General features: G+C 33.1%; 2 protein-coding genes across 5 annotated transcripts; one reads left to right on the forward strand and one right to left on the reverse strand.

Annotated features, from left to right (window-relative positions):
* The first annotated feature begins 485 nt into the window (after nucleotides 1–485).
* LOC113849301 (DEAD-box ATP-dependent RNA helicase 20-like) lies at nucleotides 486–8,691 on the forward strand. 4 transcript variants are annotated; one of them, XM_027479103.1, is made up of 15 exons: nucleotides 486–850; nucleotides 1,689–1,781; nucleotides 1,918–2,082; nucleotides 2,212–2,307; nucleotides 2,706–2,780; nucleotides 3,712–3,873; nucleotides 4,351–4,431; nucleotides 4,792–4,890; nucleotides 5,347–5,442; nucleotides 6,315–6,446; nucleotides 6,978–7,052; nucleotides 7,270–7,359; nucleotides 7,450–7,524; nucleotides 7,823–8,055; nucleotides 8,196–8,691. In XM_027479103.1, exons 1-14 carry the CDS (start codon nucleotides 596–598, stop codon nucleotides 7,997–7,999), a joined length of 1,671 nt encoding a protein of 556 aa, XP_027334904.1. In that variant the 5' UTR covers nucleotides 486–595; the 3' UTR covers nucleotides 8,000–8,055; nucleotides 8,196–8,691. The 4 variants fall into 4 exon arrangements, with proteins under 4 accessions (XP_027334904.1, XP_027334905.1, XP_027334906.1 ...); XM_027479102.1 differs by having other exon boundaries at nucleotides 596–850; nucleotides 8,213–8,611; XM_027479104.1 differs by lacking the exon at nucleotides 2,706–2,780 and having other exon boundaries at nucleotides 506–850; nucleotides 8,213–8,611.
* Nucleotides 8,692–9,636: 945 nt separating this feature from the next.
* Nucleotides 9,637–12,669, reverse strand: LOC113851245 (protein NETWORKED 4A-like). Its single transcript, XM_027481714.1, has 4 exons — nucleotides 12,658–12,669; nucleotides 12,418–12,529; nucleotides 9,997–11,474; nucleotides 9,637–9,723 (listed from the first exon to the last, which is right to left on the reverse strand). The coding sequence occupies exons 1-4, from the start codon at nucleotides 12,667–12,669 to the stop codon at nucleotides 9,637–9,639; spliced, it is 1,689 nt and encodes a 562-aa protein (XP_027337515.1).
* Nucleotides 12,670–13,276: the final 607 nt, after the last annotated feature.

Here is a 13,276-nt window from a genome sequence, read left to right on the forward strand (position 1 = left end):
TGAAACAAATTTGTATTTCTTTTATAGTGTATTAAATCACATTCAAACACCTTTTTTTATTAATTTCAAATTATTTATCAATTTAAAATATAAATAAACATTAATTCTTTTTTTAACAATACGTTTACTCATTAAATATAATTGTTGTCAACTAATTAGTATAATAACTCTAATATTAGTAGTCTTTTCTTAAAATATTCATATTAGTACTGAATACACAGAAAAATATTAAAATTTCTATAAATAATATAGAATTACTCTTTTTTTTTTTATCTTAGTTCTTAGTCATTATTAAATAATAATGAGATAAATTCAGAGGTTAGCATAGGTTATTTTTATGTCATATTTGTTTATAAAATTAAAATAAATTTAAAAATATAAAAACTAAAATAAAAATATAATATATTATAGTATATGAAAATCATAATGGTAAATGGGTCTCGATATTCCCCTCTTAAGCCCATAGCAAGAGGGAACTAAGCTACGTGTGAGGCTTTCACCATATTTTGGTTGACACTCATCATCACATCATCGTTATCACCAACATCACATTGCTTCATTTTCTCAACCTATTAACCTCTTTCTGCGCAAGACGATGTCGTATGTGCCTCCGCACCTCAGAAACGCCACTTCAACCACCGTTGCCACCGCCAGAACCTCCGCCGTAACCCTAGAAAACCACCACACCAAGCTCGCATTCCATTCCAACAACAACTCTCTCCCCTCCTTCCCCAATGCCTCTCGCCGGAGTTCCGCCGCTCCTCCGTCGCCCAGGATTCTCGCCGCCCCTGACCCAGTCTTCCCTCACTGGCAACCCTCCGAACGTGTATCTCGCATGACTCCCAACCAGGTTCCAATCCAATCTTTGTTTTCCCCTCTCAACTCTGCTTTTTAATTTCATGTCTTACATGAATGAATGTTTTGATTTCGAGGTTTTTTGGAGCAATGTGAGTATTTTTCAATTCACGTGTTGTTTAGGGTTTTTCTTTTTCTTTGCGTTAATTTTAATTTTATTGTGCATTTCTTTTGAAGAGAGTGTTGAACTGTTTTTTTCAATTGAAAGGGTGGGAGGGGGAATAGGGCTTGAATTGAAGTGGTATGCATGCTTGGGGGGAATTGCTATTTAGCTAAAAAAGTTGAATTTGAGGTTTTGGTTTAATTGGAATGGGGCCTATAGTAAAATGTAATCGTTTGCTTGCAACAACGAAATCAGAGGAGTGTTTCTTTTAACTACTTGAAGAAAGTTGAAGGCTTTGTTTCGATTTTAAACTATTGCACAATGTTGTATTGTCGTAGAGTGAGTTGTTTCTGTTGTAGGCTTGAAAGTGAGTGAGAAGGGTAGTGGTTACTTTTGGCCAAAGGGGCTGTAAAAATTGCCGTTTTTGTTAAGTTGTGTTGACGTTGGCTTCCTTCAACTCTGTGGTTTATTGGGCAATGTTATAGATTTTTCTTCAACACTGCTCTCGCTTTCCTTTACCCTTTCACTTAGTTCCAATAATCTCTCTCTCTCGTTCACTGTGTTTTGACCCTCTTGATTGAACTCTTTTAGGTTACCTTTAATATAATTGCTGTGTCTTGTTCTATTTATGTTTTATTGCTATGCTGATGTTCTAGTGTCTTGTTCTATCGTGTGTCTTAACTACATAAGCAAATATTGGTTGCTGAATTCTAGTGCTTATTATGTCCAGATTGAAGAGGTCCGTTCCCGGCTTAATCTTGATGTTACTGTAGTGACTGACTCTCCTCCTGCACCTGCACCGATAGAATCGTTTACTGATATGGTATTTGTTTTTATTAATTCATTTTTCATATTCTTCTAGGTAATTATGAGCTATCTTTACTGAAAGGAAAAATAAATTTTGAGCTATCATTGATTTATTGTAAATGTGTATACAATTATGAACTTCTTTGTCTCAGTGTTTAGATCCAAGTATCATGAAGGATATTGCTTATCATGAATACACCAGGCCAACTTCAATCCAGGCACAGGCCATGCCAATTGCTCTCAGCGGAAGGGATCTGTTGGGTTGTGCCGAAACTGGTAGCGGAAAGACTGCAGCTTTCACAATACCTATGATACAGGTCTGAACTTATTAGACATGCAATGTTTGACTGACCTTTTTGACGATATCCTTAGATACTGAATGATTCAAAACAAACCAATTGTAAATGATCATCATTTTCTGTTTGATTTTTCCTTCATATTTTTAGCATTGCTTGGCACAACCTCCCATTCGGCGCAATGATGGTCCCCTGGCCTTAGTTTTGGCTCCTACCAGAGAACTTGCTCAACAAATAGAAAAAGAGGTTATTTGTGTAATATTTTGTGGACGATTGTGGGTTGTCTGGAAGTATTTATGGTTTACTTCTCGAGTTCTAGTAGATAGTTTTCATTTTAAGTCAAAATACTTTTATAATTTTCTCCATAAAGTTTTTCATATGCTTTGGTTTATAGCTTGTCTATTCTCTATGTAAATTACCTATTTGAAATTTGGATATTTACGAAAATAATTTCACTACGGGATTCTGGCCATTTAATGTGAAATATATTTGATTTATTTTGTGATGGGGATCTTTTCTTATTATTCCTTACAGTAGGATCTAAACCAAGTCATTTCATTTTTACCACTCTTTCCTTTCAACAGAATGCCCCATTTGTTGTCATTCTGTTAAGTATCTTTATATGGTGTTTTGATTTTTGGTAGGTTAAAGCTTTTAGTAGATCTCTCGAGTCATTAAAAACTGCCATTGTTGTGGGCGGAACTAACATTGAAAAGCAGGTAATCAAACGTTTGGCCGTCTTTATCTCTTCTCAGTTATTTTGCCTGGTTTTATGAAAGTTTGATCAAAGACAAAAAATGGTGGTTATCTGTCTTGTTGCCATTGCAAAATTCTATTAAGGATGGTTGGAGAGCATCATACATGTCTTTGTGCATTAAATATGCATGAGGTGTTGAAAATATTTAATTTTGATCCTTTATTTGCGTTGGACACAAGTTAAATCTGTGTTTTCAATTCACACAGCTAGTTCTCCTGATATGCTGGTATGTCTGTTATGTTATGTATATAAGGCGCATACACAATAAGTATCTGATTTGGCAATTTGAGTACCACTATTCTAAAATTTGTAGAATACAATATGTGTAAGATTCATATATAGTTATGTATACAATAATTTGTAAAACTACATATATAATTATAAATTTGCAAATACAAACTAAGACGTACTTATTGGACTGTACTTAGAAGAAAATAGACACTGTAAATCATTGTCATCATAAATCCCTGCCTGTGGCCTAACAGCAGGAATACTATCAATTTCATTTCCTCCTGAAGAGGACAGCTTCCGTGTCTAATTCATCAAGAGACTATGCTTCTATATATAAAAAAATTGACCATTTTAAAAATAAGACTTGAGATAGTTGGTGGTCTATAACACTGGAAACTTCAAGGATACATATTGGTGAAGTATCCAAGAGTATTGGAATTAGAGATGTATCCAATACTGATACGTGGAGCAAATGCAAGTATTGCTGTTTCATAGATTAAGTCTTGTTCAAAAGCAGGTGCCAAGTGCTGTGTAAATAGTATTTCATCTAAGTAAAAGTTCCAGACAAGAAGTCTGAAAGAATTTTTGTTTTAAATCTTTTCCTTTTCCACTTAAAGGTGACATGGTTTTTGCGTATGTTCTCTTTGTGGTCTCTATGACAGAGGTCTGAACTAAGAGCAGGAGTTGAAATAGCAGTTGCCACCCCCGGAAGGTTTATTGATCACCTGCAACAAGGCAACACTTCCCTCTCTAGAATTTCTTTTGTTGTTCTAGATGAGGCAGATAGAATGCTTGATATGGGTTTTGAACCACAAATAAGAGAGGTTAGTATTTTTGTGAGTTTTTCTCCTGTATTGGGTTTTTCTTTATTTTCATGAGAGTTTCATTCCTAATGTAAGATATGTAGTGTGACTTAATTGTATCATTTGTGCTTTCCTTTGCAATACTTCCAAATTCAGTGATTTCAATGCTACTTTTTTCCTTTTTATTTCAACTCTTGCCATTATTAAACTTTGAACACAAGCCAATCACTCTAAAACAAGATGTATTTGAGTCCAACTTCTCTAAGTATTTAGCAGATGCTCTTAGATAAGAAAGCAAAATGAGGTTACAATGTCTGAAGCAAAATTTTGGTGGAAGCGGTACAACCCTACAAGTATACTCATGCTCTTGACAAATTGTGTTATCTGTAATATAACCTTTTAGGTTGTTGCAACTTGCAATATAACGTTCTTGGGTTAAATTAAAGTTGCCTATATAGACTACTGAAGGAAATATGAATATTCTAATATTATCCTCAGGTAATGAGAAATCTTCCAGAGAAGCATCAAACACTGCTGTTTAGTGCGACTATGCCTGTGGAGATTGAAGCATTAGCAAAGGTTAGGCTTCCTTTGTTCTTGATAGAGTTTTTGAACATTGTTATTTTCTCTTTTGAACAATATTAAAATAATGTACTGGTGATATTCTGATAGTTTGAAATGACTTATTGTGTGCTGATGCTAAGACAAAAATAAAAAAATAATTCTAGCAATCATTATTTGCTTTTCATAAAATTAATTTTTTAAGTTGTCTTGCTGCTTGATCATAACAGTGTAGCATATCGAAGTGTAGGTGTATAATAATTGAAATATCATTATTCTTTTTTGGAATTTTTTAATATTTTATCTTTTTTGCTCCTGATTTTCATTTTACAATTAAGGGAATTTTTTGAAGCTCATCAATCGTCTGTTAAATGTCAGGAGTACTTGGCTTGCCCTGTGCAAGTGAAGGTAGGAAGAGTGAGTAGCCCAACAACTAATGTTTCACAAACTCTTGTGAAAATTTCTGAAAATGAAAAGGTACTTTTACTATGCTAACAAAATGAGTTATACTCTTGTAATTGTATGTGCTATATTAAAAATTATAAATATAGTTTCTTGTTCCTAGAATATTGGTCATCATTAATTTTTGAAGATTGATTTTAATGTCTCTAGGCTTGTCGTTTTCATTCCTTGTGTTCCTGGAGGGAGCTGTATTCTGCCAAATTTTTGTTGCATGCAAGTTCTAAATACTTGGCATGGGGCACACATGTGGGTAAAAGTAAAGACACTGGGAGAATGGGATGAGAATGAGAAAACTTATAGAGATGAGAAAGAAGAAAATTAAGGATAATGGATAAAGAAAATGAATGAATTATCTAAACATTTTGACCATATGCTTTCTTGTATGCGGCTATACGCATGATTGTATTTGTCTTTTATTTTGGTTTCTCATTCTTTTGGCTTCCGTTCGGAAAATTTATCATGTTCTTGTAGATTGATCGGCTTCTAGACTTGCTTGTTGAGGAGGCTTCACAGGCAGAAAAATGTGGTCATCCATTTCCATTAACAATTGTGTTTGTTGAGAGAAAGGTATGCTATGTTCTGTGTCCCTGCTATGTATCAATATCATATCTACACTTGTATTATCACATGCATGTTTAGATAGAAAAAGACAAGTTAAATGCATAAAATGTTTATGGTTAGGCATGCAGAATTATCCATTAAGCATGGCATACATATCCCTATTTTCATTTTAACTTTTTTCATTTTTTGTACTGTGACTTAACCTAACCGTTTGTTGTCTTTTCTTGCATATTGTAACTAATACTACATTATCTAATTGAACGAAGCTCAAGTTAGAATTGTTGGATTTAGTTTCCAAACACTACGTGGTAGGAAATGATATTTTTTAATTTGATCTTTGTGCCAAATTTGTTCATGCATTCCTGGAACTTTATTTTCATAACTAAGTATCGTTTTATGGGGCAGATGGCAAATAGATTGCTTCAAATGTAACCTGGCAAATTCAACTGAAATTTTGGCAAATACACATTGCCCCTTTCATCCAACAATATGCCTTATTATCCTACTTGGTGAGGTCAGCAAAATGCAATAAATATATAAAATCCAATATGAACAATGAAATTAAAAGAATTTTGTTCAGGGTCATTATGGTTGTATGAATTTTTGCCAAACTGATCTTAATTAATATAATTTCCTTGCTTTCTTTTATTTAGTGAGAAATAGGTTAAGTTAACTAGGGAGTGATATTGGTTGGTTGCTAGATACTTAGAGTTTAAGTGGATTAGTTCTAAAACAGTAAATCGAATTTAGTTTGATAGAGGGTCAAAGTTGAAGTCGATTGTTTTTATTTTAGCTTAAAAAATCTCAGTAGCCTCTGGAAATTGATATCTATATGTTTATCCTCATTATTGTTTTTGTGTATATACTATATAATGTAGGCAAGGTGTGATGAAGTTGCTGAAGCATTGGTAGCTCAAGGATTATCTGCAGTATCTCTTCATGGTGGTCGTAGTCAGAGTGAAAGAGAGGCTGCCTTGAATGATTTTCGGAGTGGCTCCACCAGCATCTTGGTAAGTCCTCCTGCAGTGCTGGAGCATAATATTCTCAGTACATTTTTTTCTTATTTTTGCTTTCCTACAGAATCTGCTATTCTCTACAAATTACAATATTTCGTCATGACTCATCATAATTAATGATTCTTGATGGATATTTAGCAGTTATCGAAATATTGTTGGAAAAAAGTCAGTCGTGGCTTGTCTAAATTCTGTGAACCCATCTCTGGTTTGATTATTCCCTTTGTTTGCTAAATGAAATTCTATGCTATGTCTAATATGGAAAAGGAAAAAATATTTAGGCTTAAATGGTTATTTTTATGATCCAAAATTTCCCAATTTCTCTTTAATTATTCCATTTAAAATACCATGCATTGCTTTGTCTGCATGCTTAACACAAGTCTTTGATATGCATGTGCAAATTCCTTTTTCCTTATGGTAATTCTAGTTAAAATATTGAATTTTTAGCAATTTTTGCATAATTACATTAAATAAAGTTTTGCATTTTTATCCACTTACCATATTAATCATTGATACCATATCATGCAGGTTGCCACTGATGTCGCTTCTCGTGGCTTGGATGTCACCGGAGTGTCACATGTCATCAATCTAGATCTTCCAAAGGTATTTCTGCTCCAAGCAAAAACTACTTGATGATTGAGTTTTATCCATAATCCACTAGGAAAAGATTATCAGAAAACGTACGGGGATTTTCCACTGTTAGTGGATTGCCATTCTGCTACGGCTAGTTTGGCATCTCATTTGCCTGGTATTTCAGTCAAATTTAATTTCCTTGAGAAATGCATACCTGAAGCTTCAGTTATGGCTGCCTCAATTATAGACCATGGAAGATTATGTACATCGGATTGGAAGGACGGGGCGTGCTGGATCAACAGGCCTAGCTACTTCTTTTTACACAGATCGTGACATGGTGCTTGCTATCCTCCTTTTTCTGTAAAAGAAGATTTGATCTGTGCTTTTTTCTCTTGATTTTAACATTAATACATGATTCTGCTTTTAGTTTCTTGTGGCAAATATAAGGAAAGCAATAGCTGATGCTGAATCTGGGAATACACTGACATTTGCAACGGGAAAGGTACAATATTTATTCTGCTAGAATATTAAGACTGTTATGGTCCGCTTGCATACCCTTAAAAATGAGGGTGAAAATTAAGGAACCAGATTTTACCCATATTTTTAAGGGTAAACTAAATGTATAACTAGTGTTTTCTCGACTCTTGTGCTTTTAGTGAATTTATTGGGCTGGGCCTGTACTAGTTGTACTCTATTGGTACTAGTTGTGTATAAGATGCTCCATTTCTCCATAACAGTATTTCAATTTCAGTATATTATACACAAAACTTTTGTCTTGACTTTCTGCCCTTGGCTTCTAGGTTGCTAGAAGGAAAGAGAAAGAAGCGGCAGCTGCACAAAAAGAGGCAAATTTTGCTTTATCCAAACAGTTAGGATTAGGAGCTGCTTCAATTAACATTGAAGATAAGTATAAATTCATGATTACTGCCACAAACATTAGAAGAGAGGGTGCAGCAGATAGTGCCTGGGATGATTGATGAAGTGTCTGATGCCACCCATATTTGATTGATGACAATTGCTAAAGCCTTAAAAGGTTCGTAATACGCCATTTTGTTTATTTATTTTGGGGGGGTCTGGTTAGTCAAACTTGTTTATCATGGCTCCACTTGCTACAATTTTTCACTCTTGTCCCTATCTAATCGTTTCGTTGTGCATATTTTTGTGTTTTTTTAGTGTTGCTGGTGCATTAGTTGATATGTTCTGCTTTGACTTGGAAGTGCATTTTATGGTAAGTGTTGGAGATGGAGAAGTTTCAGTTTGCAAGTCTACGTATTGTTTCACACGGTTGTTGTAGCTAGCACACTTGTAACAAGTAGCTTGCTAGACGCCTAGATGCTTTGTAGAGTTGTGAATAGGTGATGCATCTTATGTAATCCTAGAAACTCACGTTTTCTTTTTAAATGTGTTGCGTCCAATATACATCTACTCCCTCAGGTATTTTACCATCATTAAATGTATATCTAGCTTGGTTTAATTTGCACCTATGTTTAATTTGTTTCTTTGTGTTAGTACTTTTTAGCATTTGTATACGACCCTCGAAATTGTGGTAGTGGGGGCGTTGTTTTTTTGAATTGGGATTACTGTTATTATCCATGCTCTTGTTTTGGAGCTCATCTAGCACGGGTCACTATGCATCTCTGATTTAATAAATTGAACAACTTTTTTTGTTGAAACCACCCGTGGCGAGGTAATTTGAATTGGGTATTCATTGTTTGGTTTGGTTTTATGTAAAGAAGTGACAGGATCTGAATATTGTAAAAAATGCGGTATGATTTATATCAGATCAAGTATAATATTAAATTTAATTTATATAATCTGATTTTAACTGATGTAATCAACTTAGGTAATTTAATTTTTATATACTTTTAAAATATATAGTTTGTCACAAATATAAATGTACGCAATAATCATCAATAAAGGTTAATTTAATATGTTGTATTTAAATTATTACATTAGTCATAATAGTCTTAAAATTTCTTTAAAAAGATATTGAAGTAAACATAGTTCATATTTTCAAAAGATGCTGCAGATGTAATGAAATTATGAAGAGAATAAGTTGGTTTAAGTTCTTAATTGTTTTTGCCAATGAATTGCTGTTCCAATTTGAAAAATAAGAATCCGATAAGGATTGATTGCGATAAAAGTGAAATGAATCTAATATTTGCAACGTTAAGAACTTATACTTAGAAAAATTGTATTTTGCTATAACTTTATTTGATTACCACCTTTTTTTTCTGTGAACTATTTAATTACCACCTGAACACCAAGATATGCTCTCAATATGCGTTTTGGTGATAAGAAAATTAAAAATTTCAAAAAAAACTGGGAATTCAATTTTTTATATAGAAAATGTGTGTATTTGTCTCCCTAAAAGTCATACGCAAGAGTTATTTGGATTGTGAAAAATTTTTATACACGTTCTAGTAGTTGAAGTGAAAAAATTTCTATTATAAAATCCAATTTGTCTTAACCACAGTTTTTAATTAACATGTGTACTTTTTATTGAAAAAGGTGATAATTGCTTCTTTTTTTTTTTATCGATAAATAAAACGAGCACAGAGCTGGTATCCCTAGTGAAAGAGGTTCTACAACAAAGTAAACAAAATCTGAAAATTCACCACAAAATGGGGGGATATATCTTCAATCTTTTCTGTTTGTGGGCCTTCAGCTCAATAAGAGGAGGTCCAACAGAGCTTCCAAACTGAACCAGATGGACACTTTAGAATCATGAAACATGAAACATGAAACATGACTACAACTATTAAGTTTCTACCTTCTCATAATCTTGGGTGATATATATTACACACCACAAAGCACAAGAAAGACATCTTAGGCACCCATAATAAGGTGGACAAGAAAAAAAAAAAAAAACAAACTTTAAGGGTGGGTATGATCATACTAGAAGCTTTACAAATTCACATGCAAGTGATGCAACCATGCTAATATATTAGGTAGCCAAAAAAGGCATGACAACTTGTCTAAGCATTTTGTACCCATTTCGGTAATGCTCAAGTGAGAAGCATAGCTGCCTTATGGCCTCACGTTTCTCTTCAGCTCCTTCTAAGATCATAACCCTTTGCCTCTCAGTCTCTTCATCTAGTTCCTTAGTTCTTGATTCTAGTTCCGCTACTTGTTTATATGCCTCTTCAATCTCATTATCTCTAGAATTTATCACTTCCTTAAGTGAACCAATTTGTGCATTGAGATTATCTCTCTCTAACTGCAAACCATCAATGCTTACATTGAGGTCTTGTATAATTTTCTTTCTGTCCTCAATGCATGCCTTTAAAAGTTCAATTTCACCCTTTAGTGTCTCTCCCATCCCTACTTCTTTAGAGTCATTTTTTCTAATATCCTCTTCTAAAGAATGACATTGACATTCCCATTCTTCGATCTTCTCTTCCAATTGAGTCTGTTCCCCAACCAACTTAGACATCTCAGCCTTCATATGTGCTCTCTCAAAGAAGATCTTTTGTTCTGCATCAGATAGTGCAGCCCTTAAATCCCTTACCTCATGATCTCTATCTGCAAGACTAGTTCTCAACCTTGCAAGCCTTTCTTGGACTCTACTCCTCTCTCTTTTCTCAGAGTTGAACTTTGATTTCCAATTAGCAATGTCCGTATGAGCCATGTCAACCTGATCCTGCAATTGCTGAACACTTTCACATGATTTTTCAAGTTTTCCTTTGGTCACCCTTAGCTCCTTCCCAAGTGTCTTCAAATCCTTATTTGAAGATACTTCTACACCACCCTTCAAATCTGCTTCCATTGACCTATATCTTTCTAGCTCAATCCTCAGCTTACTAATCTCCCCTTCTGAAAGTCTCAACTTTTCATTCACATTCCTCAGTTCTTGTTCATATGCATCAACCTTGGCTCGAAAATCTTGACCATTATTCTCAACACTTGTTCCTCTTGAACCCTCCACCACAACACGTTCCTCCTCCTGCATATTGCTAAGCTTTTCTTTCAGCTCACGTAACTCAATCTCCAATTCCAACACCCTTCTATTCATACTATTTTGATCATTCCCATTTCCATAGAAACCTGAAAAACTATTAATAGATGAAGTATCATCATATTCATCATCAGAATCTGTCAAAGTTAATGAATCATAAGCATTCACACCAGATCCAAGAAAGAATTCAAAGCCCGCTGCACGATTCGCCGATATTCGCCGCCCCAACTTTCTAGGAGAAGGAGAAGGCATAGTAGAGGGTGGCTCAGAACCATAATCAGAAGCTTGTGATTGAACATCACAAGGTGTGTTCTTCATCAATTCACATTGAACATGATCATAACGTTCAGCTAAAGATCTATAACCTCGGTAAAACTCTTCAACCAGAGAAATCAACTCTGGCCTCTTCTTATAATACATCTCAGCCTTTTGTGCAAAGGAATCTCCATCTTCTTCAATCAGCTTCAGCATTTGCCTCACATTGCGTTCCATTTCTGAGGTTAAAGATCGTTTTGTCAACTTCTTGAAGGTCATTGTGATGATAAATAAATGGTTATTATTGCATGAAATAGAGTTACTTCGAGATTGAAAAAAATATGAAATTGAATCACCCTTCCCAACTTCAAAGTTGGGAATGGTGATTTTTTTTGCAGGAGAAGATTGTTGAGACAAGATGTTATAATATGTGACACCAATGTTTACGTTATTTTGTTTACTTGTTTTAACTTTTCCTTGTTTAGAATGTGGAACAATCCTTAACAGTAGCAACAATTGTCATTGGAAGAACAGAAGATTAAGACTTTGTTATATACATGTGGATGAGAGAGTTAATTTACGTTGTATTGTTGTAAGGTTGGTGTGGTTCAATATTAATGATAAATGGGGAAAAATGTTCAGTGCGTGTATAATAATAATGAAAAAAAAATTAGTTAAAAAATTATTATTTTTGAATACTTGACCCTGACCATAAAAATTAAAGTTAATAATAATAATAATAATAATAGGATTCATTAGGTCGAGTTAGAAGATAACAAATCCAAACGAAAAATAAAAATTGAGTATTACAGAGTCATCGAATATTTAAAAATGGATTTATAGGAAATAAGATTTAAAAAGATAAATTTCATATTATATATTCTATTTTTAAAAAAAATAAAACGTTATATATCCCTTATTAAATACCTCAACCAGTTCAGTTTAATCAATAATTATTGGACCCCCTTAATGTTTATATATATATTTGGCTTGGTTCCACAACATAATTTATGAAATGCTATATCATATAACAAACATTAAGAAAGTAACAAGGACATGCCCTTTTCTCAGCATTCTTGTTTGACACATTTTGCTTAGCTTTTGACAACGAATAAAGTAAAGTAAATAAGAAGACATACAAATATTATTCCAATTATACATAGTTTACATTACATTGCATACCTTTAACATTTTCCGAAAGCCATTTAGAAGTCTTGGGAGTGATGTGATTGCCCTGCCACCATGAATGTGTCTTTCTTGATTCCATCCCTTCAATTTTCCTGTTAGAATGAACCTGGAAAAAAGAAGCTAAAGTACATGCATTGATGAATTTCAAGATGATTTTATATCAAAATCTTATTATTGATAACATATTATTAATAATGACATTCAAATTATTATTATTATTATAATTAATAATACCGTTGAATGCATGCATAAGGTGACAGTTTTACAAAATAATAATATTTAACAAAATTGAAATTAGTTTCCTACTTGTCTATTTAAGAAAAATTAAATATAATGTTAAAAAAATAGGAGAGGCAATCAATACTTAAAGGATAAAATAGTGTTTTGGGGAGATAACTTTTTATCATACCTTTGAATAGATAATTTATTGTTAAAAATATATAATTTTTAAGTGAATTTTAGGAGAAGGAAATAATTCTCCATTTGAAAATAAGAAAACTTGTCAGATATAAAGAATATCTATAAATTACTTACATTTATTTTGCCTTAGAAAAACAAGTGAAAGCTTAGACCTGTGACCTATCACATGCAGGAGCATGAAAACTTAGAAGTTGCAAACAAGGTTGGTTTTAAAAATATTTGACATTTTAGGTAAAAAATTACGATACAATCTTTTAACAATGTAGATATACTTTTAAAAAATTAGTAAAAATTTAAACATCTTTCCTTTTTTGAATACAAAATTAGTTACTCTTTTTGTATAATAAAATTTAGAAAATAAATCTTCCACAATTGGTAATTTAGTTAAATTATTTAATGCAAATAAAATTTTTATTAATATTAACTTTTAAAA

Source organism: Abrus precatorius, unplaced genomic scaffold, assembly GCF_003935025.1.
Source record: "Abrus precatorius isolate BTA unplaced genomic scaffold, Abrus_2018 Scaffold9, whole genome shotgun sequence".
In the NCBI taxonomy this organism is placed as follows: Eukaryota; Viridiplantae; Streptophyta; class Magnoliopsida; order Fabales; family Fabaceae; genus Abrus; species Abrus precatorius.